Source organism: Anas platyrhynchos, chromosome 4 (assembly GCF_047663525.1).
Source record: "Anas platyrhynchos isolate ZD024472 breed Pekin duck chromosome 4, IASCAAS_PekinDuck_T2T, whole genome shotgun sequence".
In the NCBI taxonomy this organism is placed as follows: domain Eukaryota; kingdom Metazoa; phylum Chordata; class Aves; order Anseriformes; family Anatidae; genus Anas; species Anas platyrhynchos.
The window spans coordinates 78,994,194-79,021,570 of NC_092590.1; the positions used below are offsets into that span (position 1 = coordinate 78,994,194).

Here is a 27,377-nt window from a genome sequence, read left to right on the forward strand (position 1 = left end):
CTGGAGATGAGAAACGTTTTGGAGCTGGGCTCTGCCTCCACCAGGCTGCCTTCAGCTGGGATCAAGCAAAATCTCTCCCACCCAGTCCTGCAGCGTCTGCATGGGGTGAGGAGGCAGCAGAGGCAGCGTGCAGATGATTTAGCCCCGTCCTGGCAGCAGAAACCTCCCTGGGGGCACGCAGCATCCCCTCACCACCTCCCCTGGACATCAGCTCCCGTATTCCACCGGTGGCTGCCAACCTGCCCAGCTCCATGCAGCCAAAATTGGTGTATGGCCGATGTCAGCATCCCCATGTGGGCACATCCCCGGTCCCCCCAGTAGCCCCAGCACATCCCCAGCAGCGTGCAGGAGCAGCGCTGGGACCCACATGGCAGGGAGAGAGAGGAGGGAGCTGCGGGACCCCGTTCCCAATTAGCACCTGGGGGCCGGGAAGGGGAAGCAGGAGGGGCAGATGGAGGCTCCCATCCACTTCCCTTGGCACGGAGGCAGAGCTGGGCTGCAGCCAGTGGAAAAGCAAGGGATGAAAAAGGTGGAAAGGGAACGAGAGCGCACGGGGCACGAAGAGCAGCCTCTCCAGCCCGGGCTGGCTCCGCGGTGCAGCCTGCATCCCCTGCGGCTCGTTAGGGGAGCAGCCAGCAGAGCTGGGCAGCTTGCTGCAGCAGTAACCGCCCACCCCAGCTCTCGTAAACCCCCTCCGGAAATTAACTCTACTCCGAGCAAAGGGCAGCGAGCTGGGGCTGGATGCTCTGGGCTCCTCCGGAGGCGCAGAGGTGCCAAGGCTCGGAGCGAAGTGAGCCTGGCCAGGCTGGCTGGATGGACGCAGCACCTCCCAAATCAGCACCCCAACAGCCAAGGCTTGGATCCAGCACCAAGCCTCTTCCCAGTGCTCTGGAAGCTGCGGAGGGGCACCCGGAGAGGCGCCGAGCCCAGCCGGGGTAACAGCACCGAGCGAAGGCTGGGAAAGTGCTGAGACACAGAGGGAAGAAGCCAAAACTGCAGTCAGAGTAGGATGGGGAGCTCACCTTCTCCCTCTGAATCAGCTCGAAGGATGCCAGCAGCTCCCCGACGCTCCTGTTGCCCTTGCTGACCGGGTGCCAGGAGAGCCGCGGTGAGCGCTGCAGGCTGGGCTTGCAGACACAGCGCCCCATGAACTCGTCCGCACCCTGCAAGGCAGCAGAGGGACGGGGAGCCCCCCTCAGGCACCAGCCACGGCTCTGACCCACGAGGAACCCGTCCACCCAAAGAGGATTTCGGATGCCCGCACAGACCCAGGTTTTCCAGCTCCTCCCTGTTACTGCTAGGGCTAGAAATGTGCCCTTTTTGCACATTTTGGCTTAAACGGGAGGTGAGATTCCCGGGAAGGGAAGAGAGGAGGGGGGAGATGCACCGAGGTGTTCCCAAGGTGTTGGCGGTGCCGTGCATTCATGCACTGCTCTTACACGGGGTCTGAAAGCCCTCCTGCCCTTGTGCCATTTGGGGTTATCTCCAAAATGCCATTACTACAAGGCACTTTGGATCCTGTGGGCAGCTGGGCAAACAGCGCATGGTCCTCCTGTTCCCACAACTGCTTTAAATCCTGTCCCAAGCTTTTTTTCCACAAGGAACCATGGCTAATTGGGCTGCTGTGCAACACAGCACATCCACGCAGCCTTGGAAACTACAGCAGGGCACCACGGGCATCATTGGCACGGCCACTCGCTGGATTTTTATCATCCAAAAGTCCAGGTCGGTGCCTGAGCCACCCAGAGATGCTACAGGTCTGCAGCCCAGAGGGCAGGAATGGTGCTGGGTGTTTCTCCCACCTACCCCAGCACACCCACACCACGAAGGCTCAGCCAATTTTCCTGTAGTTTACATGAAATAGTGCCCCAGCGCACTTACGTAGGTGTCGTGGTCGTATATTTCCACCACGATGTTGGGAGGGGACTCGGACACCTTCTGGGGGTCCCCGAAGATCTCAATCTCATAGAAGATGAGCGTCTGGTCCCAGGTGGGGTTCAGGGTGTTCTTCATCACCACCGTCTTCTGGCTTTGGTGGAGGAAGGAAACGATGGCATACGGATCTGCAAGGGGCGGTGGGCAAGAGGTTAAAGGCTGAATCAGACCATAACCAGGCTCCCCTCGTGGTTTTTGCGGTCCTGTCTCCCTCCGAGACCCCCCAGGCCCTTCATGAGGAGAGGAGCAGCCCACCCCTGCCCACCCAGGGCACCTGGAGTTCTGCAAGTTTCCGTCCTGCTGAGCCTAAATCCTCCCTTTTCAAGCTCAAAAGTCTCAGCCTGTGGAACTGCTCCTCATAAAGGGCCAGTCCAGATCTCTGCTCATTGCAGCTCTTTTTGGGGCAAGAAAACCACAATGTAGCAACAACTTAGCAGTTTATCCATGCAGAAACCTTCATAAAACCAAAAAAATCCATGCAAAAACCTTCCTTCTTCTCCAATGCAGCTTCCCTTCCTTAAAAACTTTTAATGAAGGATTTTGTCCCAAACCTTTCAGATATCCCCTGAGACCACATAAACCAGAGCAACCCTGTCCTCGGGCGGTATCTCCAGCTGGTGAAGGTGCTGTGACCATCTCCCAGCGCTCTGCTGCCGTACCATTAGAAGTTTTCTCTCCATCTGACCTGGTCTGTCATGGTCCAGGTTGTTTTCATGACTCCTAGCCCCGTCCACAAGGAGCAAGGAAGCACAAAAAGTTCATTTATTGGCTTATTTTGTGGCTTTCTTTTCCCCAAAAGAATGTGGGTGAGCAGTGACTTCAAGCCTGACCCTGACGTGAAGACCAGACCCTGAAGCAGGTGCGTGGGGAGCTGCAGGTGCCTCACAGAGCCTGGATTTTGGGCACATTTGGGCACTATTTGATGCTGTTCCCACAGCCTGACCCCCACCTGGGGAAACGCCGCGGGCAGCAGCAGTGAGGAGCAGCCTCCATCAACAGCCCGAGCAATTAACACAGGAAGCCTGAGATCAATTAGTGGCGGAAACCTGAAATCTGAGTCCCCTCCGACACCTTCCCTTCCAGGCAGCCTCAGAGGCAGGACAGGGACCGAGGCCAAAATCGTGCCATGGGGTCACGCTGTAAGACCCCATGGGGGCTGAAGACCCTTTTATATTTGGCAAGAAGACCCTTTTACATTTGGGGTCACGCTGTAAGGCCCCATGGGGGCTGAAGACCCTTTTATATTTGGCAGCACCTACCGGTCCCCATTGAGGATAAGATCTCCAGGATGGCTGCACCTCACCTGACCCAAAAAAGGCTCTGGGCACCTGCACGTCACGGTGGCCGGAGACCTGATGGACCTGTGGAGAAGGACAGGGACGAGCCCTGCTCTGGGCAGCCAGCCTGATGTCCCACCACAACACGCAGGAACACCACAGAGAGCACGGAGAGCCACCAGCACGCTCTGGTGTCCCCCCCAGGTCACCCCAAATCCAGCCCCAGGAGAGCTGCTGGTGGCCAAGAGCACGGCAGACCCCATGAACGCTTGGCACTGCAAAAACCCCACAGTCCCAGGAGGGGACCCCAGCCCCACAGGAGCTCTCGTGCCCCCCACGCAGAGCACAGGGAGCTGACAGGGGCGCACACCAACCCCTGCATGCCCTGGGCATGGAGCTCAGCCCCAAAAACCCCACAACGGGCTCTGGCGGAGCAGGGCAGCATCCCCCAGCTCCCTCCCCCTGCCAGAGGCTGGGGGGGCCGGGGGGATGTATTTTCCTTCTTGGCGTCCGGACCGCAGCAGACGTGTTTAATGAGCCGGGCTGGTTGCGAGGTGGCCGGCTGGAGCGAGCGCTATTCACGCTGGGAAGAACCTTTTCCACTTACGCGCTTTTTTCCAGTAAGAGGCAAGCAGAATGCGTTACAATAAACAAAAAAAAAAAAAACATGGGTTTGGATTTGCTTTTTTGCTCTTTTTTTTTTTTCCCCTTCTTCTTCTTTTTAAAGGAGGCCTCCATAAAGCCCCTTTGTTTAGACCCTCGTGTGCACAGAAGGTTTATTTTTATAACTGTGTAAAGCCCCCTTAATGAACTCCTTTATGCTTTGTTAAGGCAGCGGAGATCACAATTCCACATTGTGGCATGTTGTTACTCATGTTGTCCTTGGCTGGGTTTTTCCGAGGGAAGGGACTCCCTCCCCGCTCCGCCATCGGGGCCGTGAGATCACCTCGGTCCCCACCGTTGCGAACAACAACCCCATTGTGGAGACGGGACCTCGGTGGGCGCAGACACTGGGTGATTGTTTGGGTGCCCCTGCACCTCTCCGGGGTGTTTCTGCCCCTACCTCGCACCCCTCTGCTTCCAAACAGCGGGGGGAGCCCGAGCCCCCCGGGACAATTGTCCTGGTGCCTGGCACGGGGATGTCACCGCTTCTGGGGACTGTCCCTGCATCCCACCCAAGGTCCATCATCACCTCCGTGTCAGCCCCAGGAGGAATCCCAAACCCGGTCCCTCTGTGAATCCCCACAGTGGGGTGGCCACAGCGAGGGTCTCGGGGGGGTGCAGGATGCGCCCACCCATGGGCACCGCTGCTGAGGGGGTGCTGAGGGGTGCTCACATCCCAGACACAGCCCCACCACGCAGCATTTGGGATTTTTTGCATCTCCCCAGCTCCGGCTCTGACTCAGGGATAAATAGCAACATCCCCACTTTGCTGGTTTTCCACCTCAAAATGACACGGAAGCACTAACGGCCGTGCACAAAGGGAGCTCGTGTCACAAGCACCAAAGAGCCATGGGGACGAGGACATGGGGCCACCCGGCTGGAGGGCCAGTCCTCACCCACCTCGGGCTCCAAAGGACAGCCCCCAGCGTGTCCCCCCCTCCACAGCCACGCTTCTGCCCCTGCTGCAAACAAAATGCTCCTAAAACCAAGCAACCTTGTTTTTAGGATGCTTCTTTGCAGCCTCGGCACCCAAACAACCCGCACCCATCGACCTCCGGCACGACGCACCTGATCCTAACTTCATCTCCTATTTCATTCCATTTTCTGAGATGTCCCCCCATCTGCCACTCTCAGTTTTTTTTTTTCCACCCAAATTTTCAAAATAACTTTTTATTTCCTAACCAACGGGGTCTCCCCCCTTCAGCAGAGCCCCTTGGTTCGCAGCAAGCCCCAAACCATGAGCCCCTTGCTCTTAGCTCGGAGGAGAAATCCTCGTGAGGATGCAGGACACGGTGCCTGCCCGCGCCCAGGTGCTCACTGCACCTTTGCACGGCTGCCAAACACCCCTACAAACACCCCAAAGCTGCAGAAATTTGCTTCAGTGACCCTACCGGTGTTCATCAGAGCGCGAATCACGAGCACAAACGTGGATGCGCGCAGCTGGGCTCACCTGAAAAGCTGTCCTTGTCCATGGCGATCAGGTCCCGAGCCTGGTACATGTAGCAGCGCAGGTGGTATCTGTTCCCATCTGCCAGGGGAATGGGAAATGGGTGAGGGGAGAGCTCAGGGTGAGCTTTGGCAGCACCACGAGTCCATGCCCACGTCCCCAAGAAGGAGCCGTGCCCAGCCCCATCCCCACCCGTTGGCACTGGAGGAGATTTGGGGCCATGGGGTGCCCGCAGCGGAGCCCCCACGCTGCTGCTCCGGAGAATTTTGCCCTCCCCTTGGGGACTCACAGTCAAAAATGCAGGAAATGGTGGGTCTGTTGACACCGAAACTGAGGGTGGACACAGATTTGCCGTCATCGCTCCGGTCATCCGTCACTCCCCCCTGCAAGACAAAGCAATGGGAGACTGGTTGGGAGACAATGGGATACTGGTTGTACTGGGACCTCTGCAGGTGCTGGTCCACTGGGGTGTCCGAGGGGATGTCAGGCTCCTGGGGACACCCATGGGGTGACCCTGGGGCTCTCCCTCACCCCAGATCCCAACCCATACCATGCTGGGAGTTAATGGGATGGGTCAACAAAGCCCCAGAGCCACCAAGTCAGATGGCCTCAGATTTGTGTGCATCAGACCTTCCCCTGCCTTGCTTCCTCCTCCTCCTCCTCCTCCTCCTCGCCCAGCAGCTGAGGGACCCCAACCCACAGCCGATGGGTCCTGGCTCCTCTGCCACCCCCCCGAATTTCAGCAAAGCCCCTCCGCAAGGCACAGCACTCTTCTTCTTGGGGCAGCGGCTACAGCGATTTCACAAAGTCCCCTTGTGAGCAAAATTAATGGGGTATAAACTTGGGAAACAGCAATGCAGCTGGTGTCGAGCGCAGAGAAACGCCCCGGCCGCTGCTTGGAAGGAGCCCAGGCCGACCTTGGCCAACGCTCTTTCCTCTTCTTGTTTTGGCCGCTTAGCACCTCTTAATTGCCACGTCCCGCTTGAAATAGTTGCAGGAAAAGGAGCATAAAGATGGCTTTCCAGGCAGCGTAAAGCTGATCTCTGAGTATTTTCAGTTATCAGATGCTAGGGAGAGACGGGAGCGTTTAAAAAAAAAAAAAGAAGGGAAGGGAAGGAAAAATGAAAAAGGGTTTGGGATGGAGTTTCTGGATCCCAGAGCCACCCGGTCCCAAAAACAGATCAGGAGCTTAGGTGGTCCGCAGAGGCTTTTTTGCCTTTCCAAAATGCTCCAGATCCATGCAGCAGGGCAAAAGGGGGTTCCCACCACCCTACACCACCGTGGAGCCCCCTTTGACCAGGGTTGGTCACACCTGGTGCAGAGCCAAAGCTGGGGTGAACGCAGAACCCGGTGGAGACAGGCAGGATTTTCCAGGCTGGTACGGAAACCCCAAAGCTCTCCTCCAGCCAAAAAGGCTTCCCTCAGCTGCTGCTCAGAGGAGGATCAGAAGAAATGAGGCTCACGGGGTGGGAGGGCTGCTCGCAGCTCCGGGGAACAGCCTCTGGGATTTCCATCCGAAACTGGAGACGGCCCCGAGCCGCAGAGCTCGTGGAGCCGTGGCTGCGGTCTGTCTCCTTCTGTAACTATCAGAGACGAGCCAGCTGCTATGCAGCAGGTCCCAGAAAAACCAGGACACATCATCCCCGAGAGGGAAGGAGGCTGATATGGCAGAGGTGGGGGCCAAGCCACCCAGTCCGGGGTGAAAGGACTCGGAAAGATGCTCAGCTTTCATGGGGTGGGCGCAGGGTGAAACGCAGGCTGGAGAGGAGCTCACGAGCTGGAAATGACAGCACAGTTCCGCAAACGGTGTAACATTTCGGGTGCTAAAAGCCTCCTGTAGCACCAGCTCCCCATTCCTCAGCTTGGACCCACTGTGAGAAGCAAAAGCTCCGGGTGCTTTGTGGGCATCAGCCCCGTGGGCTGAGACTCCCCCCTGAAACCCCAAATCCCATGCACATTCCTGCACCCAAGACACCTTCCTTCTGGTGTGTTCGGTATCACCCTCCTGTTGGAAAACAACCCTCACGAACAGCTCAGGGAACGGGGTGCTGGTGTGTTCTGCCTGACTTTGCACTTTATTCCTCCCTCCGCTTCGGTTTCCCTGCGCCACGCACGGGCAAACCCAGCCACGGCCACAGAAAGGGCACGGGGATGTGGGCGAGAGGGTGGTGGAAAACAGGAGCCAGCAGGCAGGAGGGGCTGCGGGAGGCTCCAGGAATCAGTGGCAGTCACAATCCCCAGCATGGGTAAAATCTGAGCTCGGGGAGGCTCCGGGCTCCCTCTCCTGACAAAATCCCTGCTCTGCTTCGTTGCGCTCGGATCGGGGAGCAGCAGAAGTGCTTCGAGCCTTGGATCCTGCACGCCTCAGCCAAGGGAAGCTGCCTCCCGCTGCCTGCACTTCAAAAGCACCGAAAACAGAGTAAAATCAGCGCTGACCCCGTGTTCCTCATCCTCAGCACCCCTGTGGCTCAGCGCCCTCGTTCCCGAGGTGTGAAATTGGGAACTGGAGCGCTCTGTGAAATATGCCCGGGTGTGAGAAAGGAGCCGGGAGGGCACAAATCTGCAAACTCCTGGGACCCTGCTGGTGCTGGTGACACCGCCGAGGGTTTTCCTTGCATTGTGCTGAGATTCAAGCGGGGAAAATTTACACTTCAGGCTTGGTGTAGGGGGACTGGATGGCTGCGTTGGGGCCACGATGCTCTACGGGAGCAGCCCCAAAGCAGCCCCATCAGATGCCCCCCACCTGGACCCCCCAAATTGAGCCATGGGCGCACTGCGATGGCACAGCCTGGTGAGAAACCTCCAGCAGCCCCCCTGCAAAGGGGCAGCCACCAACCAGCAATACCCCATCCCATAGCACTGGGGGAGATAAACACAGCCAGGGGGCTTAAAACGTTATGGGGTTTTCCAGCCAGAGCCCCCGTGAGTGCCATGCAAAGGGTGGAGCTGATGCAGAAGGAGGTTTGTCTGGTCAAAACTAGGATGGATGGGTCTAAGGGTGAAATCAGGTGTCCTGCCAGTCCCCGTGGGGGTGGGTGGCTGCCAGGACCCCCTAAATGGGGCTAGTAGATGTACGCCAAGCTCCAAAGCAAGAGGACACCCCGGAGCAGCTTGTCCTGGACATGTCATGGCTCAGCCCTTGGCCAGGGGGCAGGACAGCACGGAGCAGAGAAAGGGAAAAAAAAAAAAAAAAAGAGCCAAAAGGGGAAAAGAAAAAAAAAAACAAAGAAAAAAAAAAAAGCCCAATAATAGGGGCTTTGTGCTGCCGCGGTTGGTTTTCATTCAGCTATTGGAAAAGCCAACGGATTATGAAATCCCGAGTATCAGGAAAGCCAGAACATGAGCTAAACAAACAGCGGGCGGCGGGCGGGTACCTACCAGGGCCCCCTCCAAGGCGAAAACGGCGGCGGCACCGGTGCGCTCCAGGGGCTCCATCCTGCGCCTCCAGCGGCGGCGGCGGAAGGCATCGGTGCGCCGGGGCTTCATGTGGAAGCGCCAGCCGAAGAGCGAGGCGTATTCCCAGCCCTCCCCGTCCAGCTCCTCCTGCTTGTGCTGCCAAACGGGACCCCAAGGGCGCTCAGCACCGGTGGCCGGGGTGGGGTGGCTCAGTCCCACCACCCCCAAAAGCCCTCCGTGGGTGAGAGCAGGACCCCAGCCCGGCCGATGGGTGATGTCCGTGTGTGGGGGGGGTCGTCCTGAGCTCTGTGGGGTCAGGGTTGTGCCCACCCAAGCCCAGAGCTCAGCCTCCTCCAGCTGCTGCCTGCTGGGGGGTCCCCGTCCCATTCTGTGCCCAGGTCCCTGCCGGGAGCTCAGGACCCTCTGCTGGGTGAAGCCCACCCACAAAAGGGCCTCGCTGGGCTGGGGGCTGCCTGAGCAGAGCAAGGATGGGGCCGTATCCTTCCCAGCCTTGGCAGCACCACCGCTTCCCTAATCCCAGCCTGTCCCCCACTGTGCCACCGCCTCTGACCCCTGCTGTGGCCACCACGGCTCTGCCACCATGGGGTCACCACTCCAGGGCATCAGTAACGAGGACACAAAGGGGTTTGTTTTTTTTTCTCCCCAGATCTCTGTCACCTCTCCGGGACATTTGCATCCCTTTTGGCAAACGGGGTGACAGGGAACACCCCAGGATTTCTATCCAAAGCTGTGCATAGATGGAGAAAACTGGGAGGAAATATTCTGGGGACCTCACTGCCGTGCTGTGGTGGCATTCGCAGTCCAACTGCACCACCTAGAGGGAAGCAGGACTGGGACTGGGACGGACTGGGACCTGGGCCAGCCCTGGTTGCAAGCACAGCTCTCCCCTAAGCAGCTTCACCCCACAAAGAGGCCTCCACCCCTGGGAGACGTTGACCCCCCCAGGGGCAAACCACAGAGGCCCCAAAGCACCACCAGGCTCTAAGGGAAGGGGACGGGGACGGGGACGTGGCCGTGAGCTGCTCCCACCCCCTTTCTCCCCAGCCGCGGCCTACCTTCCTCATGGCCTCCATTTGTGCCAGGTCCCTCCGGCGGAGCCGTACCCAGCGCCGCCGCCGGTTGGTGTGGTACATCTTCTCGGCCGGCACCCAGGCCTTGGGTTTGCGGTCCGGGGGGATGGTGATGCCATATTCCCAGCCTTGGGGACAAAAAGGGGACACGCGGGTGAAGAGGCCACCAACCACCACCCCCCGCCGGCCGGCCTCCCGGCTCTCTTCACACCCAGAGTTGGAGCAGTTTTCACGGCAAGCTTTGTCCAGGCACAAGGTGGTTTTCCCCTAAACTGGGCAAAGAAGCCCCAAAAGCCCCCCCGTGAAGGCCCTTCCCCAGCAGCGAGGGGAGCGATGCTGTTGTGGCTGCCCACCCCATAGACCTGGGATAGAGCAAAGGGGGTGAGGTACCCCCCAAGGGTTGACCCCCTTCTCCTGCAGCTCAGGCAGCCACAGAGGGGATTTTGTCACCCCTGGTACCCGATGGGACCGTGGGAGGGAAAACCACAATGCCCCTTGCTGCTTTCTTGTACCTTTCTCATCCACGGCCCTGTTGAGGTCGGTGTCCCACTCCACGTCTTCCCATTTCCAGCCCGGAGGACACTCGATCTCATCCTTGTGCAGGACTTTCTCCCCGTTCTGCGGGACAAAGCGGGGATCCCAACCAAACAGTCCCAAAAAAAACCCCAGGGTGGCACTGACCCTTGCAGCCCCGTGCCAGCTTCCCTCAGCCTTTTTGGCCGTACCCACTCCAGGCCAGGCTCCGGGACAGCCCCCAGTGAGCACAAACGGGGTCAAACCCAAGGGATTGCACCCGCAGCCTTGCCTGGTGACCCCCCAGCCCCAACCCGCCGACCCTACACCGTCCTTACCACGTCGGTGTAGGCATCGGCCATTTGGATCCACTGCCCCCCGGGCAGCCGGACCTGGTTCTCAAAAACCTCCTCCACGAAGCTCAGGTGCCCGGCGTCCGCCTCGTGCAGCAGCCTGGGGAGCAGCAGCGGTCAGGGCAGAGCCCACCCAAACTCTGTAATTTTACCAAAAAAACCATCACTCACGTTTTTTCCGGGCAGATGAACCAGTCGCCGGCCCAGGTCCAACCCGTGGAGGGTCGGAAGCTGTCCTTGGGCAGTTTGATCTTGCCCGTGACGTCCGAGTACTTGGGGTACGTCAGGCCGGTGGTGCCCCAGTTCCCCACCAGTGCCAGCTTGGTCTGGTTCTCGTACTGAGGGGGCAGAGAGGTTTCTGTGTTAATGGGGTCTCCTTTCCAACCTCTCCATTGCTTAGGATGATGGAAAAGCGAGGAGGGTCCCCCCAGGATGCTCACGGTTTCAGCGAAGACGGAGAGCTTCCCCTCGGCGTACTGGTTGAACTCCTTCTCGTCGACGGACAGCCCAAACCAGAGCTGCACCCGGATCTGGGCAGGGATCTTGGGTCCCATTGCCTCCTCCTGGGGGTACTGCACAAGACGGAGCCGCGTTAACGTCCCCATGTGGGATGGGAGGCCAAAATCTGCTGTGGGGTGGGGGTTACGAAGCCCCCACAACCCTGGATGGGGCAGCAGGAGCCTACAGACACAGCATGGGGTTGGGGTGCTGCGTTGTGGGGGGACAGGGCTAGGACAGAGAGCCCAGCACAAAAAATAAAGAACAAGAAAGGAAACATCTCGCTGCCCTTTCTCTCTCCCTCGGTCACTTTTTTTTCCCCCTCGAGTGATGCTAGTTTTCCATCCCAAGCTAAAGTGCAGAATAAAAAAGCAATATATTTTGGTTTGCCTCCTGCTTGCCAGCTGGGCTTGGGGTTTTGGGGTTTGTTGAGTTTATTTTATTCTGCTTTATTTTTTCAGAGCTTGTTCGGCACTGACTGTCTGCTCCCAGGCTGGCACGCAGCGAAAGGCCAAAGAAACATCCTTGGAGACGCGGGAAGCTCGGTAAGTGCCTGGCAGAGGCGGCCACAGCTTAAATTTCGTGGGGTGGCGGAGGGTCAGGAATTTTGAAAAACATTAAATAACGTTACAAAATTTAAATATTAAAAAAAAAAAAAAATAAATGCACTGACTGGGCCAAACTGCGCCCATCTTCACTTAAGCTCCGAGCCAGAGCTTAACCCTACCCGGTGCTGGGGTGCCATGGCCAGGGTGGAACGAAGCCTGGGTTTGCAGTGGGGCTGGGGCTCCACCAGGCGAGGGCAGGACAAGGCACCGAGCATCTCCTTGCCCTTTTAGCTCACATGGGATGGGGATGAGCCCCAGGCTCAACGGACTCTGCAATCAGACTGCACTGACTCACGTTTTCCTCCTTACAGGTCTCCCCGCTCAGTTTTTAGGAAAAAAAAGTTTTAAAAATGGTTATATCTGGGCACGCGTGCACACAGATGAAAAGCCCACGCACCTTGAGGAAGATAGTCTGGAGCTTCCCGCAGTTCTTGCCGCAGCAGGCGGGGATGTTTTTGGAGAAGAGGACCTCGTGGGCCGGCACGCGGGCGTAGGCGACGCGCTTGTCGCCCTGCAGCATCCAGATCACCACGTCGGGCAGGCTGTTCTGCGGCTGCAAGGGATGGATGCCAGCTGAGCATCACAGAATGAGGACAGGCACAGGTATCTGAGTCAGGGATGCCCAAAATCCCGTGGGGGGGACATGGCACGTGGGCCCCCTGCCACCTCGTGAGCCCATGGCCGAGCAGAGCATCCCCGCGTGTCCCCGCACCCTGCGCCTGCAGCCAGCCCAGTCCCCTGCAGCAGCTTGGGCTGAGGATTTTTTGGCAAAGCTCCATCGTGAGCCTGGCTAAACCTCAACGGCTGTCTGCAAAACCTTCCTAAAGAGAGGTGGGGGCACGGGGACGATCCTTGCATGGGGTCCCAGCCATCACCTCGGCTCCTCACTAGGGCAGCACTGCGGCATCGCTCGCATCCATCGCCACGAGCATCACCACGAGCATCACCGCGTTACCTCCTCCGCCATGGCCTTCAGCCTGCAGAGCCAGTCCTCCGCCTGCTCCAGCACCGCGGGGAGGCTCAAATCCTCGTGCTTGAGCTTCAGAGCCGCCTGCACAACCTGCTCCAGGTTGGTGCTGCGGAAGCGGTACATGTTCTGGTCCAGGTGGGTGCTGGCCGGCTTCCCCAGCACGTCGGGCAGGGGCACGCTGCGGGCAGAGACGTGGTGTCAGCAGCTCCTGGGAGCCTCACCCTCGCTGGGGGCTTCTCTTTTTATTTTTTTCCTTCTTTTTCGGCAAGTTTACAAAGAAGGAACAAGGCCCTGAAGATGCATTTGGGGAGCACGGCGATGCTGAGAGCGAGGACGTCGCTGGAAGGGGCCACGTGGAGCCTGGCTGAGCCGTGCACATCGCCCTGCACACTACGTGGACATTTTAATAGGAATTGATTCAAGCTGCTGCATCCAGATTTCAGGAGGATGGGGCCATTTAGGGCTTTCCATGCAAAATGGGGTGATGAAGTGGAGCTGCTCCCCACGGTGCCAGGCAGGACACTGCTCGCCCGCCCCGCACACCGCGACGTGCTTCACCAGCCGTGCAGGGACAAAGAAAATAAAATAAACCCAAGCTAAAAATATCCACAGCAGTTGCATTCAATGTCAGACAGACAAACTGTAAAGCTACACAAGGAGGAAATTTGTTATAAAGCTGTGAAAAGGAGCCACAGAATGGGTTAAGCCTGGTCACCGAGGGTGTGTGTGGTGCATTAAAAACCCTATAAAACCCCAGAGGATCCAGGGACTTAAATTGTGTTCCCATGGGCAAATGGAAGGCAATGGACTCAACCAAGCGAAATGTAGAAGCACAATGAAGTAGATTAAAGATAAATAGACGGGAGCATCGAGTTCACGCAGAGCCATGGGTCCTGCACTGATGTCCCTTGGGGCACAAATCAGCAGGGAAGAGCCAAATGTGCTCCCTGGGGCCATCGCTGTGGTGGGAACAGGGCCAGGAGCAGCCCCTGAAGCTCCAGGTCAGAGCATTGGCACCAAGGACCGTGCTGCAATGCCGTGCCTCTGGTTCTGGGGCTTGCTGCCACTGCTCTATCCCCAGCTCTGTCTGTCTGGGTGCCACTGCCAAGTGCTCCAAGGAGCGCTTCCCTTCACCCAAAAGCTGGGAAAACAGACCTGGGGAGGTGATCTGAGGCACGTTGCTGCTTTCCTACTGGGAACAGGAGGTGGAGACATCGCCTCCCACTTGGACCCTTCAAGCATAGACCCATGTCCCGCTCACAGCAGAGCAGGGAAGCACCAGGGAGCAGCAGGGGTTGTCCCATCACTCCAAAATCCAGCCCAAATTCCTTCTGATGAGCTCTGCCCCAGCTGAGCGCATCCAACCTGCCCCCAGCCATCCAGCCCAGCCACCACAGAGAGGTCCAGCTGCATGGGTCTGCTCATCCCCCAGGGCACAGCATGCAATGGGGTGAAACTCTCCCCAAAAAAGCCATCAGAGCTGTCACACCAGCTCCCACCACCATGTACCACCCCGGTCCCCGTGCCAAGCCCCTCCGGAGCCGCTTACAGCAAGAGCTGAGCATGGAGAGGGGCAAGGAGCAAGGGGAGCCACGGGCTTGGCACAGCTCGCAGCCACGTTCTTCCCCTCCCTCCCCATTAATTGGGGAGGGAGGGGAAGAACGTGGACCTCAAGGACCACAGGGAGGACCAAATTCTCCCTCTCTGCTGAGCTGAAGCACCAAAAACCACCCTGGGGATGAGGAGAGTCCTGGAAATACCCCAGGAGACCACGTAGGAGATGAAAGCAGAGCTCAGCCCCATGACAACCCATCCTGCATCTGCCCAGGGTGGAGGCAGGGGGGCTGCAGGTCACCCACACCATCCAGCCCCACATCTCCAACACCTCCATCCCCTCCACAGGACACACAACAGGCACAGCCAAATAGCCCCCGGGTGCTGTGCACGGATGCTTCACACACAGCACCCTCAAAACCCCTCGGGGAGCCACCAAGGGGGTGGCTCCTGGCCCTGGCGACCCCCCCAGAGCGGGGGCTCCGGCCCCGGCCCCGCGGCACAATGCGGCTCATTCAGGTGAGCCGGGCTGGGAATTTACGACTTGCCTTCACCGCCACCTCTCCAACTCCGTGCCTTGGCTCAGCGACCTTTGAAGTAAACATTAGCAAACGACCGCCCTTTTTTCGGCATTAAAAAAAAATAAAAATAAAAAAAAAGAAGAAGAAGTTGTCCCTTCCAAGATAAATAAGTGCTCTCGCAATAAACGGCACGGAGGGGCTGGCAGCAGTACCTGCAGTCGGCGATGATATCATCCAGCAGCTGGGCGCCCAGGGAGTCCAGCTCGCTCGATGAGCACTTGGCCTTCAGCGCGAGCTGGACCTTCTCCAGGTTGGCTTCCTGCACGACACAGGGGGGGTGAAGGGGAGCAGCACGGGGGGACCCCCGGCACCCCGCTCCTCCCCACCTCCAGGAGCCTCCCGGCAAGCACCCAGGGCTCCATCACTCTGCACCCCCGGATTTGCTCCTCTTGGAGCTCCCTGGGGAAATGAGTGTGCAGCACAGCAGGAAATCCCATAAACAGCCCCAAAACTGAGGGAAGCCCTGCTTCTGGTATCTGCGCAGCCTCCCCAGCGGGTGGCACAGCGACGCACCCCGCTGTCACCCCACAGGGATGAGGGTGGCCCCCTCTTCCCATCCAGCACCATGCTGAGCCCCACACCAGCTGGAAGCCACGGAAGGAGAGGAAAGAGCCCGGGTTTGGGCAAGCAGAGAGCCCAGGGCTTGCTGCACCTCCAGCCCCTGCTCATCCCGGGGCTCCTGCACCCCGAGGCTCTGACACCAGCAGAGGCAGCTCCGCAGGAAAGGGATTTTCCAAGGAACACCCATTTCCCTTTCCCCTTTCTCTCCATGGCTGAGCAGGGCACCTGGGACCCCACAAACCCCAAACCTGACCCAGCACGGAGATGGCCTCCATCCTCTCCCCGTGCCCGCAGGTGGGATGCAGCCAGGATTGTCCCTGTCCCTGTCCCTGCGGCACTCACCAGCCTGTCTGCCGTGTGGTGGAGGAGGTTCTGAGCATCAGTCCGGGCGCTGATGTCTTCCCAGTAGGACGACAACACCACCACGGGCTTCACGTTGCCCCAGGGCAGGTAGTAATACTGGCAGCCTGGAGGGCACAACACACGGGTGAGCTCGGGACATCACGGTGACGGGCACCACCCTGCTCAGGACCAGAGATCTTGGAGGGCTCCTCCAACCTAGATGGTTCTGGGATTCCGGGAACCGCAGCGTGGTGAGGACACCTCACACCACAGCCCCCAGGAAAAGGCCACCCTAAAGCACTGGCTCCCTCTTGAGAAGAATTGGGCACTGTTAGGGCTGGGTGGCCACCCTACACCCCATGCCCAGACCTCTCCTGCCTTCCCCACACCTCCCTGGTCACCCATTTCCACGCACACCGGTGGCTGAGCTTGGAGACACCTCCGGGGTCCTCCTGGCCCCATCCCTTGCTCAGACAGAGCCCACCAGACACCATCCATGTCCAGCTGGGTCGTGAGACCCCCCCCCGGCTCACCGTCGAACACGGCCCGGCTGTACTGCGTGGTGGAGGCCAGGGGCAGGCAGGTGTTGTCGAATTTGTTGCCGTAATTGCCGATGCTGACCTCAAACTGGATGGCATCGTCCACGTCCTGCAGCATGGTGGCCGAGTAGAAGGCGGCGAAGAGGGAGTATTTGCGCCGGCGCAGGTATTTCTGCAACAGGTACGGGGATGGGGCCATGGGGTCTACGCACAGACCCCCCCCACTGCCCCCAAACACCAATCCGGGAAAGCCCCCGAGATGGCAAAGGTGACGGCAGGGAAGAGGACGCGGTGTCTCGAGGGAATTTGGGGTGGGATTTAGGACGGACCCCCGGTGCCAGCAGCGACCCCGTTACCTCCACCCGCAGGATGTCATCGGCGGAGATGTCCTCCACCTTCTGCTCCACGTGCTCCACCAGCCGGGTCTCCAGCTCCACCAGCACCCTGCCACGATACGCGACGCCCTCGCCCTTGGGGGTAGACCGGGGACGGGGTCAGCACCCAGGGGCCCGTCCCTGGCCCCTCTCTGCTCGTTCAGCCTCACGGAGAGATTGGGCAAAGCAATTCTGGAGGCGTTTTGGAGGCGGGGAGCAACACCAGGAGGGTTCAGCCAGCGGGGAGAGCTGGGGCAAAGCTCCGGGTAAGGCAGCCGGGTCGGGTTAGCAGCAGCTTGCTTTTGGCAAGGAGGAAGGTTAATTTATTTCAGGCCGTGCTGGCAAGAAGCCGACTTCACCTTTCCCAAATTGAGCGTCTCGTACGGGTCGGGGAAGCCGGTGAACTCGCGGGGGCTGCCGTAGAGGTTGATGTAGCAGGGGCCGAAGGTCGGCAGGAAGCCCAGCCCGTCGTCCACTGCGGGGCACAGGGAAGAAGCCGTCAGCGACCCAAAACCCACATCAGTGGGCACCAAAACACTGCGTCTCCTGCGAGCCCGGGAGCTGCCGGGGCGCTGCGTGGGCTTCCAGCAGCCCCGGGGTGCTCAAGCCACGGGACAGCGCTTGGAAGAGCAGCAGCGCTCGGTTTTTGGGCACCTCAAGCCGATGAGAAGCTGAAACCCTTTTTGTGGAGCTGCTCCGAGCTCCCAAGCACCACGCCGGACCCCGACAGCTCGGCACACAACACACCACCACACCGCAAAACCATTGGGGATGTCCCAAAGCCACCGAGGGGAGGACACTGGAGCCCTTCCCAGCGTGGGAGGTTTCCCCCATCGAGGTGCTCCCAGCTCTGGCCAACGCTCTGGCCCTGACGGTGGCAACGACAGCAGGGGAAAAAAAAAATTACCAGGGCGGCGATTGCAAACCGAGAGGCTAAGGGGACGTACGGTCTGCGGCTTTCAGAGGCTTCGCGAGAGCAGGAAACTCATCTGAGGCACAAAGAAATGGAGAGAGGTTAGGAGGGGGAGCGCACGGAAAGGGCAGCGGGTTATGGAAGAGGAGAAAGAGGAGAAGGAGGAGGTGAAGAAGGAGGAGGAGGAGGAGGAGGTGGCACTGCCATGGGCTCTCGGTGCCAAGAGAGGAAGAGAAAGGGTGAGGCTGGTTGGGGACCATAGGGCGCATGTGAAAGCCCCAAGGGATGAAGAATGCTCCATGCATTGCAGAAGCCATAAGGATCCAAGGGGCTGGGGGTTGCCAATCCCACAGACCCCTCCCAGCCTCCTCATTTCCCTACCTGGCCCCCTTTTTCCTCTCCAAACCATCCCGGGAGCCACACTTCAAAGCGGGGAGGCGCGGGGACGATGTGCACGTGCAGGGGTCCGGGAGGGCAGCAGGTGCCACCAGGTGCCACCAGGTGCCACCAGGTGCCACCAGGTGTCACCAGGCTCGTTAGCAGCAGGACACTCGTGCACTTTAGGGCAGCCTCTGCTCCAGCCCCGCCGTGGCTCGCAGCAGCCCCACAAGCAGAGAAATCGCCACGAGCACATCCCTCATCCCTCCCTGCTCGGCACAAGTGACACGGTCGGTGTCACCCACCCGGTCCCTCACAGCACCTCCGCGGTGGCCCTTCACTCAGGAAGGCTCCTGGCACCTCAAACACTGCTCTCAGCGCAGGCTGGACCTCAGCCCCCACCCCGACAGCCCCAAAATGCCACCTGAGGAGGAGCCGTCAGTGGGAGCAGGGAGAGGTGGCACCTTCCTGCGCCGGTGACACCGCTGTCACCACCTGCAGTCACCTCTGGTCGCAAAGGAGGACACAAAACCTCAGCTGCAGCTCTGCAACCACCCCTCCCCACGGCCCTATTAGGACCTGAAGATCTGTAGGGCCACGAAGCAGCAGGGACCGAATCCAGCAGGGCCACCCCCATGGGATGGAGCCACCACCAGCACCCTGCCCGCGCCCCCCCGGCTTCTCCCCCAGCCCCGGTGACCTGGCAGAGCCCTTCCCGGCTGCTCCTTCCTCCCGGCCAGCACCAACCCCGGCCAGCAGCGTGCAGCACGGCTCCGTGGGCATGCACCGAGGGCCACGTCCTGCCGCCCGCCCTTACCCTCCAGCTCCCCGCCGGGCGCCGAGATCTTGGACATGCAGAGGTAGGCGGTGCCGATGATGTCGTTGTGCGTCAGGCGGTCCCTGAAACACGGCCACGTCTCGTCCCAAATGCATCCCATGTCCCAAACACAGCCGTGTCTCAAACGGCCATGTCCCAAACACGTCCCGTCCCAAATCTAGCCCATGTCTTACATACAGCCACGTCTCATTCCAAACCTATCTCACGTCCCAAACCCATCCCACATCCCAAACCCATCCCACGTCTCATCCCAAACTCATCCCATGTCCCAAACCCATCCCACGTCCCGTCCCAAACCCATCCCACGTCCCAAACCCATCCCATGTCCCAAACCCATCCCATATCCCATCCCAAACCCATCCCACGTCTCATCCCAAACCCATCCCACGTCCCAAACCCAACCCACATCCCAAACCCATCCTACATCTTGTCCCAAACCCGTCCCACATCCCAAACCCATCCCACATCCCGTCCCAAACCCATCCCACATCTTGTCCCAAACCCATCCCACATCCCAAACCCATCCCACATCTTGTCCCAAACCTATCCCACATCTTGTTCCAAACCCATCCCACGTCTCGTCCCAAACCCATCCCATGTCCCATCCCAAACCCATCCCACGTCTTGTCCCAAACCCGTCCCACGTCCCAAACCCATCCCACGTCCCAAACCCATCCCACGTTCCGTCCCAAACCCATCCCACATCCCAAACCCATCCCACATCTTGTCCCAAACCCATCCCATGTCTTGTCCCAAACCCATCCCACGTCCCGTCCCAAACCCATCCCACGTCCCAGACCCATCCCACGTCCTGTCCCAGACCCATCCCACGTCCTGTCCCAAACCCATCCCACGTCTTGTCCCAAACCCGTCCCATGTCCCAAACCCATCCTATGTCCTAAACCCATCCCACGTCCCAAACCCATCCCATGTCTCGTCCCAAACCCATCCCACATCCCAAACCCATCCCACGTCTTGTCCCAAACCCATCCCATGTCTTGTCCCAAACCCATCCCACGTCCCAGACCCATCCCATGTCCCGTCCCAAACCCCTCCCACATCCCATCTCAAACATGGCCACATCCCAAACCCATCCCACACCAAGCATCCCCTGCTCCATGAGCGCATCTCCACCCCCTCAACTCCTCCTGTGTTTTAAGGGGATCTGGTGCCCCCTCCAACACCCTCACACACCCTGTCCCCGTCCCGGGGACATGTCCCCACTCACCAGTCGGTCACCCGGATGCGCATCTTCTCGCACATGGAAGGGAACTGGGAAGAGAGCGGAGCGGTGAGCGGTGGCCGGGGGCTCCGGAGGGTTTTGGGGGGCAGCTGGGAGCGGGCACGGTGCTCACCATCGCCGGCAGGGTCAGGCACTGGTTCCACTGGGGGTTGGCGTTCTTCTCCAGGATCCTCGAGTAGAGCTGGAGGTGTGGGAGCGGGATGGGGGTGACTTTTCTCAAGTCTCCCATCCCCAAAATAAAGGCTCCCTTCAATGTCCCCGGCCCGTGGGGCTCTGCGTTGCGCAGGAGGCAGAGGGTGCAACGGGCTGCTCGGGGGTCTCGCCCCAGGACCCCCAAAAAACCACCCCCAGCGGCTTCCTAACACAACAGCACCGCGGTGCGCCCGGCGTGCCACCCTCCCCACGTCCCTGCCACCACGGCGTGCCACGACCCACCGCCACGTCCCCAGCCCGGGGGACCCCTCTCCGGCCGCTCACCATCTTGCCCGCGAAGCTGACTTCCACGAAGGGGTCGACCAGGTTCTTTTTGTTGCTCTCGAAGCCGAAGACCTGCCGGACGTTGTCCATGACGGCATCATCCACTGCGGGGAAAAGGAGGCGCTGGGAGGGCTGCGGGGACCACGTCGGCGAGGTCCCGGGGACAGGGATGAGGGCGCAGCTTCCTCATGGGCACCCTTGGTCCTCTACACGCCATGGGATGGGGAAACACTCACTCTGGGGCAAATCTTCAGCTTTGAAGATCTTCAGGCAGAAGTGAGCCCCTCTCAGGGTGACCCCGGTGGGACGCAGGAGGTTCCCCTCGATGTCCTCCTTGTCTTCCGAGACCTCCTTCTTCTCCATCTGTGGGGCGAGAGGAGGAAAACCCAAAAAGTCGCTCCATCCATCCGTCCGTCCGTCCATCCATCCATCCATCCATCCATCCATCCGTCCATCCATCCGTCCATCCATCCATCCGTCCGTCCATCCATCCATCCATCCGTCCATCCATCCATCCATCTGTCCGTCCGTCCGTCCCACACCAATACTCACGGGAGCTTCGTCTCCAGGCCCCAGCACGAACAGGCTGACCTTCAGGTAGCCCTTGGCCCCCGCGGAGAAGTCCTCGGGGTCGGAGAGCAGCAGCCACTTCCTGAGGAAGGCGTGCTCTGGGGAATGAACGAACACCCGAGGATGGTGAGATCTTCGTGGAGGGAAAAACGTCATCTCCAGGACCCCTCTTTCAGTGTAATGAAACTGGAAGTAAAATATCGAGGAAGACAGCAGCCACCCAAGATTTTTGTTGCTTCATTCCACAGATCGATGGGTGACCAAGGCACAGCCATGGGGTCACCCCCTGCTGGCCCTTACCAGTGATCCAGGTGGGCCAGGGCTCGTCCAAGGCGTTTGTACGGGTTTTGCCCAACATACGTAAGATTTTTCCAAGGTATTTTTATGGGTTTGCCCAACGTCGGTGAGATGTGCTCGTGCTGTCACACCAAGCCCCCTAAGGTGCCCAGGTGGGCGCGTTACCCCCTCCCCAGCCACCACAGCACTGTTTAAGCAGCACGAGGTGGATCTGTCCCGGGGCACAGCCTCAGCGTGCCCCCTATGTTTGACCCCAAAAAACTGTCACCCAGAGAGATCAATCCCCACCACAGCAAGCAGCCCCAGCTGCTGAACTCACTTGGCTCCGAATAGATGGTCTCGACATCCATCTGTGAAAAACAAGAGGAAAGCAAGCGAGATCAAGCACGCTGCGAGCCCCAGAGGCTGAGATCGGGGGCGAAGAGGCGCGAGCCTTACCCGAAACTCCCCGAGCACCGAATCCGCCCGAAATGACCGAGAATCCACCACCTGCAGGAGGAGAAGGCAGAGCAGTGAGTGCAGCACCGAGCTGGAGCAGGGACGGGTCCCTGGGCAGCGTGGGGAGGGGACGGGGCGAGCGATCCCCCCGGGGAGGAACCGGAGCGGCTCACCGTGATGAAGATGGGCGCATCAAACAGTTCGGCTGGCGACTCGAAGACGTTGAAGAAGAAAGTCTGTGGGGCAGAGGGCAAAGGGCTGAGCACCAGCACCCTGTGCAAACAGCCGTGGGGCTGGGGGACACCTCGGGGAGCCAAAGTCTCTGCTTGGTGCAGCTCGGGCTGCAGCCCCTGGTAGCCAAACCCTTGCCCCTGAGCTGTGCCGGTGCCTCCGTTCGGGTCCTGACCCCCAAAGCTCCCCCCAGGCCTCACCTCGTCGAAGAAGGGGCTGTTGCCTTTGCGGATCCTGGTCCTCCTGGTCTGCCCCGCGACCGTCACCTTCACCACGGGCTTGATGTTAACCCCGGGCAGCTGCCGGCCCTCGATCACCCGCACCCGGATCTGCAGCAGGAGGGGGAGAAAGGGAAGAGCTCAGCGGGCAGCCGGGGTGGGCACCGGGCACTGCCCGGGTACCCCACGGGGGACGCACCAGTACCTGGGACCACCAAGAGGGACCCCCAAGAGGATGCACCAGGACCCGGATACCCCAAGAAGGATGCACCAGGACCCGAATAACCCAAGAAGGATGCACCAGGACCCGGATACCCCAAGAAGGATGCACCCAAACCTGCCCACGCCTCACCTGGAAGTCCTGCGGCTTGTTGGACAGGGGCTTTTTGGGCGAGCTCCTCCTGCGCCTCACCCCGTGGACGTGGTGCACCGGGGGCTTGCGGGGCAGCGAGGGGGGCTCGGACCCCGGCGGCCCCGAGGGCGCAGGCTCCGTCTCGTCCCCCGTGGCCGGCCGGTCCTCAGCCTCCTCCTCCTCGGTGGGCGCCTCTGCGCGGGGCAGGGGGCAGGGAGGTTGCTGAGGGGGCTTCGGGTGGGCCGTGGGGGTCGTGTCCCCCCGTGCCACCCGTGGGGCGCTCTCATTACCGGTGACCGTGTCAGGCTCGGCAGCCCCCGGTGATGGCTCAGGGGGGGACGGAGGAGGGAAGAGGGGAGCAGCACCCGGAGGGGGGGTGTAGGACACCTGCAGGATGAGGAAAGCCTGGGGAAAAAATAAGAGGAGGGGTGTCACAGAGCTCTCCACAGCCTGCAAGGCGCAGAGGAGGGGGTCCCATGTGGATGCAGGGGGTGACCCCCCTGGCACAGCTCATGGGGTCCCCGTGGAAGCCCCCATGGAAGGGGGGTGTCCTCCTGCTGCCCCCTCCCCGAGCTCGTGGAGCAAAGCTGAAGGGCCCAGGATGGGGCAACTGGTCCCAAACTGGGGCTCTGCCAGGCTGGGGGCCAGGGCCATGGGGTCACCAATGGCCCCAGGGGCAAAAAGCTGCTGCCCCCATGGGAACGCCAAGGGGGCAGCTTAAGGAGGAGCGGATGGCACGGCCCCCCCCAGGCAGGGACTCACCCCGGTGGTCTGCTTCTTGGCATCCAGCAAGGGGACGTTGAAGGAGGCCGCCAGGCTGGGGGAGGAGAGGACATCTCGCAGGGGCACGCGGGCTTCTCCCAAAAACCTGGGGGCCGAGAGCACCGGGGGTCAGCGGGGGAAGGGGTCAAGGAACCGCACTGGGGACGGGAGCAGCTGCTGGAAATTCCCAGCTCAATTCCCAGATTTGGGGGGAAAACGGCCACGTCTCAGTTTGGACGCTGCTGGGAGGATGCTCGGAGCCTTGGGGCTGGGCTGCCTGCCCTGCTCAGACAACGTGGGGACTTCTGGGGGCTCTGCGCCCTTTTTAGCACAAAAAAAAAGCACCTGGAAAGCTGCTCTGGGGAGCAGGGAGCTGTCAGCTCCTTGGATGGACTTTCTGTGCCAGCTGCACCCAGAATAAAAATGGGGAAAGAAACGGCCTGGGGGGGTTCAGCGGGGCAGAGGAGTCCAGGATATCAAAGCTGCTCCCGTTTCCTTCCCCACCACTTCAGGAGGGCTGGAGAGCCTGAACGCTTCTCCCACGGGGAGGGGACCGCCTTCCCCTCCCCGTCTCCTTCCATTTCCTCTGCAGACGGTCACGGAAATAGGGCCGTGCCCCCCAAAAGAGGAGCAGGGTCACTGCTAATTGCCCTGATGGGGCAGCACCCCGGCAGAGGGGCAGCTCGGTGCCGTCTCCGTAGGGAAGGGAAGGCAAAAAGCCAGCGGGGAAGGGGCCAGCAAACAGGAGAGGCTCCACGTGGGGGCTCTGGGGGCGCACAGAGGAGCGGCTGCACCCCCCCGCAGGCAGCCAAGAAGTGCCTGCACCAGAGCCGGAGCCTCCTCCCCTCTGCCCCCCTCTATTTATAGAAGGGCACAAAGCCACCGAGCTGGACCGAGCCCAATTTCCAGCAGATCCAGCAGCAGCATCGGCACTGGAAGTGGGGATTGGCCACGCCAGGGCCGTCCTCCCCGTCCCAGAGGCTGCAGAGCTGCGCTTCCCACCACGTGCTGCCCACAAATCAATCAATTCCAAGGTTTTTATTATTATTTTTTTCCTGTAAGCAGCCAAAAAGAGCCTGGCCAAGAAGAGCCTGGCCAAATCCTGGCCAAAAAAAAAGAGCCGTGGCACCTCCTCGGCCGTGCGCCCATCACCGTGGCCTCGCGGCACCAGCCTGGCCATGAGCGGAGGCGGCGGGCACAAGGCTCCCTGTGTGCGTGCTCCGTGCCCCGAGCAGTTTTTATTTTTTCTCCCCAAATGTTGTGCAAAGCAGCCCAGAAATGCAGCGCCCGCCTCCCACCAGCAACCTCAGCCCCCGCTGCAAACGGGGCAGCGATGCACCAATGCATCACCACCCCCCCGAGTCCGATTTGCAAAGCCTCGGGCGCGCACGGAGAGCTAAAACGGAGCCGGGGAGGCTGCACGGGGCTCGCCCCGGTGCTTTTCCTACCGGTTTCTCCCCATGGTCTCGTGGTCTTTCACCACGACGCTGAGCTCGGACCCAGGGTCCAGCGCCGTGCCCTTCAGGTCCCATTCGAAGCCCTGCAGGGGAGGAGAGGGGAGCGGGCATCAGGAGGAAAGCTCAGCCCCAAAGCTGGTGATTTTCACAGGTTTTCGCCACGGGTTAATTAAAAAGCTAAAGGAGAAAACCGATGGGAGCTGGCACGCAGCATTGCTGCACCTAAACTGCGTTCCTGCTCGCTCGCCAAAAGCCATTTTTTTAACCTTGACCCCCCCGGGTCAGGGTTAGAAGGAAAAAATATCCTCCCCTGGGCCAGGCTGATGCGTAAACCACTTGTTTTCCCTGCAAAGCTGCTGTATTTTTGTACCGTTTCTTTTAATCTGCGTGCTTGGCCCTGATAAGATCTTGATGGAAGGGGAAGAGGTTGGAGCAGAGGGGCCGTGCGGAGCCAGCTCAGGGCTCTCCGTGCCCCCGGCAGGATGCGTCCCGCACCGTTCCCGTGTCCTCGTGGAACCGAGACAGCCCCGGGCGCACCGGGACGGGGATGGGGCCACGCTCACCTCGTTCCATACTGGGTTCACGTTGTTCTTGATCACCTTTGTCTTCTTCTTCACGCCTGTGGGGAGCAACGCGCATGGGTCTGATGGGAACGGTCCCAAAATTCAGCTCCCCCCCCCTCTGATGTGTGTGGGGGGGAATAGCAGGGGGGGTGAGAGGCTCCCGGGGGCAGGATCTGCCCAAACTTTGCGCACAGGCTGGGCTCTGGGACTGCCCCATGAACCCCAGGAAAACCCCAGGCAATCCTCTCGCTGTGCCGTGCCTCAGTTTCCCCACAGCAGGGCAGGGAGGAGGCTCTGCCTCCCCTTAAAAATGCTCTGGGGAGAAATTTTTGGGCTGGAAAGCACCACGGGGAGCGGGACAGCCCCTCGCTGCACCTCAATCCTGCCCCAACCGGGACCCAGGGCCCCCACACCGCACGGCACAGGGCTGAAAATCCTGGGCTCCACCAGGGGGGTGGCACAGACACCCCCAGGAGGTGAGGGCAGGGACGATGCCACCCCGTCCTGTCCCCATGGAGCCAGGCGGCAGCGGCTGAGCGCAGCCCAGCACCGAAAGCCCGCGGTGCCCCCCGCCCAAACCCGGAGCCTCGGGTTCACACCGAACCCAAGGGACGGCCGCGAGCCCAGGGGAAGAGGAAGAGGAAGAGCAGGAGAACAATAGCGGTGACTCAAAGCCCACAGGACCCCGAGTGGCCCCAGCCCCGCTGTACGGTGCCAGGCGCGCACGGAGAGGCTCCGCGGTGCCGCCGGGGAGCCCAGACCACGCACTCCGAGCAGCCCCCTTGGTTGTTGGTTTTTTATTTTTGTAATATATTTTTTTTTTAAATTTTATTTTTGTGATTTTATTTTTTAAGCATTGCCAAATTCAGCTTTTCCCATTTCAGATTTTCAAGAGCCCACCGCTGCACCTTCCGGCCCTGAGCTCAGCCAAGCGGGAGGAGGGAGGGCTCCATGTGCTGGCAGGCAGCCCCACGGGACGCGTCCCCACACCGTGCCCGGCTCTGGGGAACGTCCTCGAGCTCTGGAGACGTTGAACATCCCTCGTGTCAGGCACAGCTCCTGCTCGCAGTGCCTCCTGGCTGTGCACAGCCCTGGAATTCCCCCGTGCCTCCAGGCTCTGGCCCTGAGCTGTTTTCTTCATCGGATGGAGCCCACCCCTGGGAGCCCCCTGGGACCTCGCAGCTCCGCGCTCCCCCCACCCCGCAGCCCAGCACAGGAAAGGCTTGCTCAGAAGCCACTCATCATCCCTTTCCTTTCCTTATTTTTTTTTTCTAAAAATGGACATTTTCCACCGCCAGGAAGCGGGTGCCAAAGAAACAACATCCTCCCAACGGGCGCTTTCGAGGTGCGGAGGCATCGCCCCGCTGCCCCAGAGGAAAGCCTCTGAGCATCCCCCCCCCGGTGCCAACAGCGACGGGATGGACCCCAAGACACGGGGTTATTTAGGTTTTTACTACAAATCTCCTGCTAGCAATTAAAAGCCCATAATCAGAGCAAAGCACAAAAGCAACCAAGAGGGCACCCAAGGGCGCAGCGCCCTGCAACCCCATTTTTTGCCTGCTGAGCCCCCTGGGGTCTCCCCGCTGTGCCACAAGCTGGGGACGGCGCTGAATGCTCACCCCCAGCTCCTCCCCTGGGGAAAAACCCCACTACCACCAAAGCTTTGGGATTTTTCACTCCCCCCCCCACCTTTGCACACCCCAAAAGCTTGAGGGGAGAGCCCACCCTGGGGACCCCCCCTTCCTCAAGGGATGCACCGCACCAGTGAGCGAGGCACTGGGATGTGCTGGAGGATGGGGATGGAGGGGGTCGATATGGAGAGCGTGTGGGGGTCCCCTGGGAATTTTGCAAGGATTTGGGGTGAGGATGGAGTTTGGCAAAGCCCGGGGTCCGCGGGGTGCCCGGACAGGACGTACGTCCTGTCCGGGCACCCCGCGG

General features: G+C 60.2%; 1 protein-coding gene across 11 annotated transcripts in view; it reads right to left on the minus strand.

The window, feature by feature from the left end:
• DYSF (dysferlin) overlaps positions 1–27,377 on the minus strand; it is an 80,552-nt gene that overhangs the window by 49,846 nt on the left and 3,329 nt on the right. For 5 of the 11 annotated variants that reach the window (XM_038178648.2, XM_038178652.2, XM_038178639.2 and 2 more), the window contains exons 2-33: positions 25,440–25,495; positions 24,868–24,959; positions 23,420–23,525; positions 22,658–23,062; positions 22,288–22,416; positions 22,030–22,092; positions 21,857–21,907; positions 21,738–21,768; positions 21,104–21,219; positions 20,788–20,914; positions 20,552–20,655; positions 20,187–20,255; positions 20,060–20,103; positions 18,811–18,893; positions 17,650–17,691; positions 17,062–17,177; positions 16,685–16,798; positions 16,323–16,500; positions 15,790–15,914; positions 15,039–15,145; positions 12,737–12,929; positions 12,179–12,334; positions 11,116–11,247; positions 10,847–11,013; positions 10,661–10,775; positions 10,322–10,427; positions 9,795–9,937; positions 8,701–8,874; positions 5,612–5,705; positions 5,326–5,403; positions 1,882–2,063; positions 1,023–1,163 (exon numbers count right to left, since the gene is read on the minus strand). In XM_038178648.2, the coding sequence (XP_038034576.2) occupies positions 1,023–1,163; positions 1,882–2,063; positions 5,326–5,403; positions 5,612–5,705; positions 8,701–8,874; positions 9,795–9,937; positions 10,322–10,427; positions 10,661–10,775; positions 10,847–11,013; positions 11,116–11,247; positions 12,179–12,334; positions 12,737–12,929; positions 15,039–15,145; positions 15,790–15,914; positions 16,323–16,500; positions 16,685–16,798; positions 17,062–17,177; positions 17,650–17,691; positions 18,811–18,893; positions 20,060–20,103; positions 20,187–20,255; positions 20,552–20,655; positions 20,788–20,914; positions 21,104–21,219; positions 21,738–21,768; positions 21,857–21,907; positions 22,030–22,092; positions 22,288–22,416; positions 22,658–23,062; positions 23,420–23,525; positions 24,868–24,959; positions 25,440–25,495 (3,839 nt within the window). The remainder of the gene's footprint in view (positions 1–1,022; positions 1,164–1,881; positions 2,064–5,325; positions 5,404–5,611; positions 5,706–8,700; positions 8,875–9,794; positions 9,938–10,321; positions 10,428–10,660; positions 10,776–10,846; positions 11,014–11,115; positions 11,248–12,178; positions 12,335–12,736; positions 12,930–15,038; positions 15,146–15,789; positions 15,915–16,322; positions 16,501–16,684; positions 16,799–17,061; positions 17,178–17,649; positions 17,692–18,810; positions 18,894–20,059; positions 20,104–20,186; positions 20,256–20,551; positions 20,656–20,787; positions 20,915–21,103; positions 21,220–21,737; positions 21,769–21,856; positions 21,908–22,029; positions 22,093–22,287; positions 22,417–22,657; positions 23,063–23,419; positions 23,526–24,867; positions 24,960–25,439; positions 25,496–27,377) is intronic. The other 6 variants (XM_038178651.2, XM_038178647.2, XM_038178646.2 and 3 more) reach the window with 2 other exon arrangements.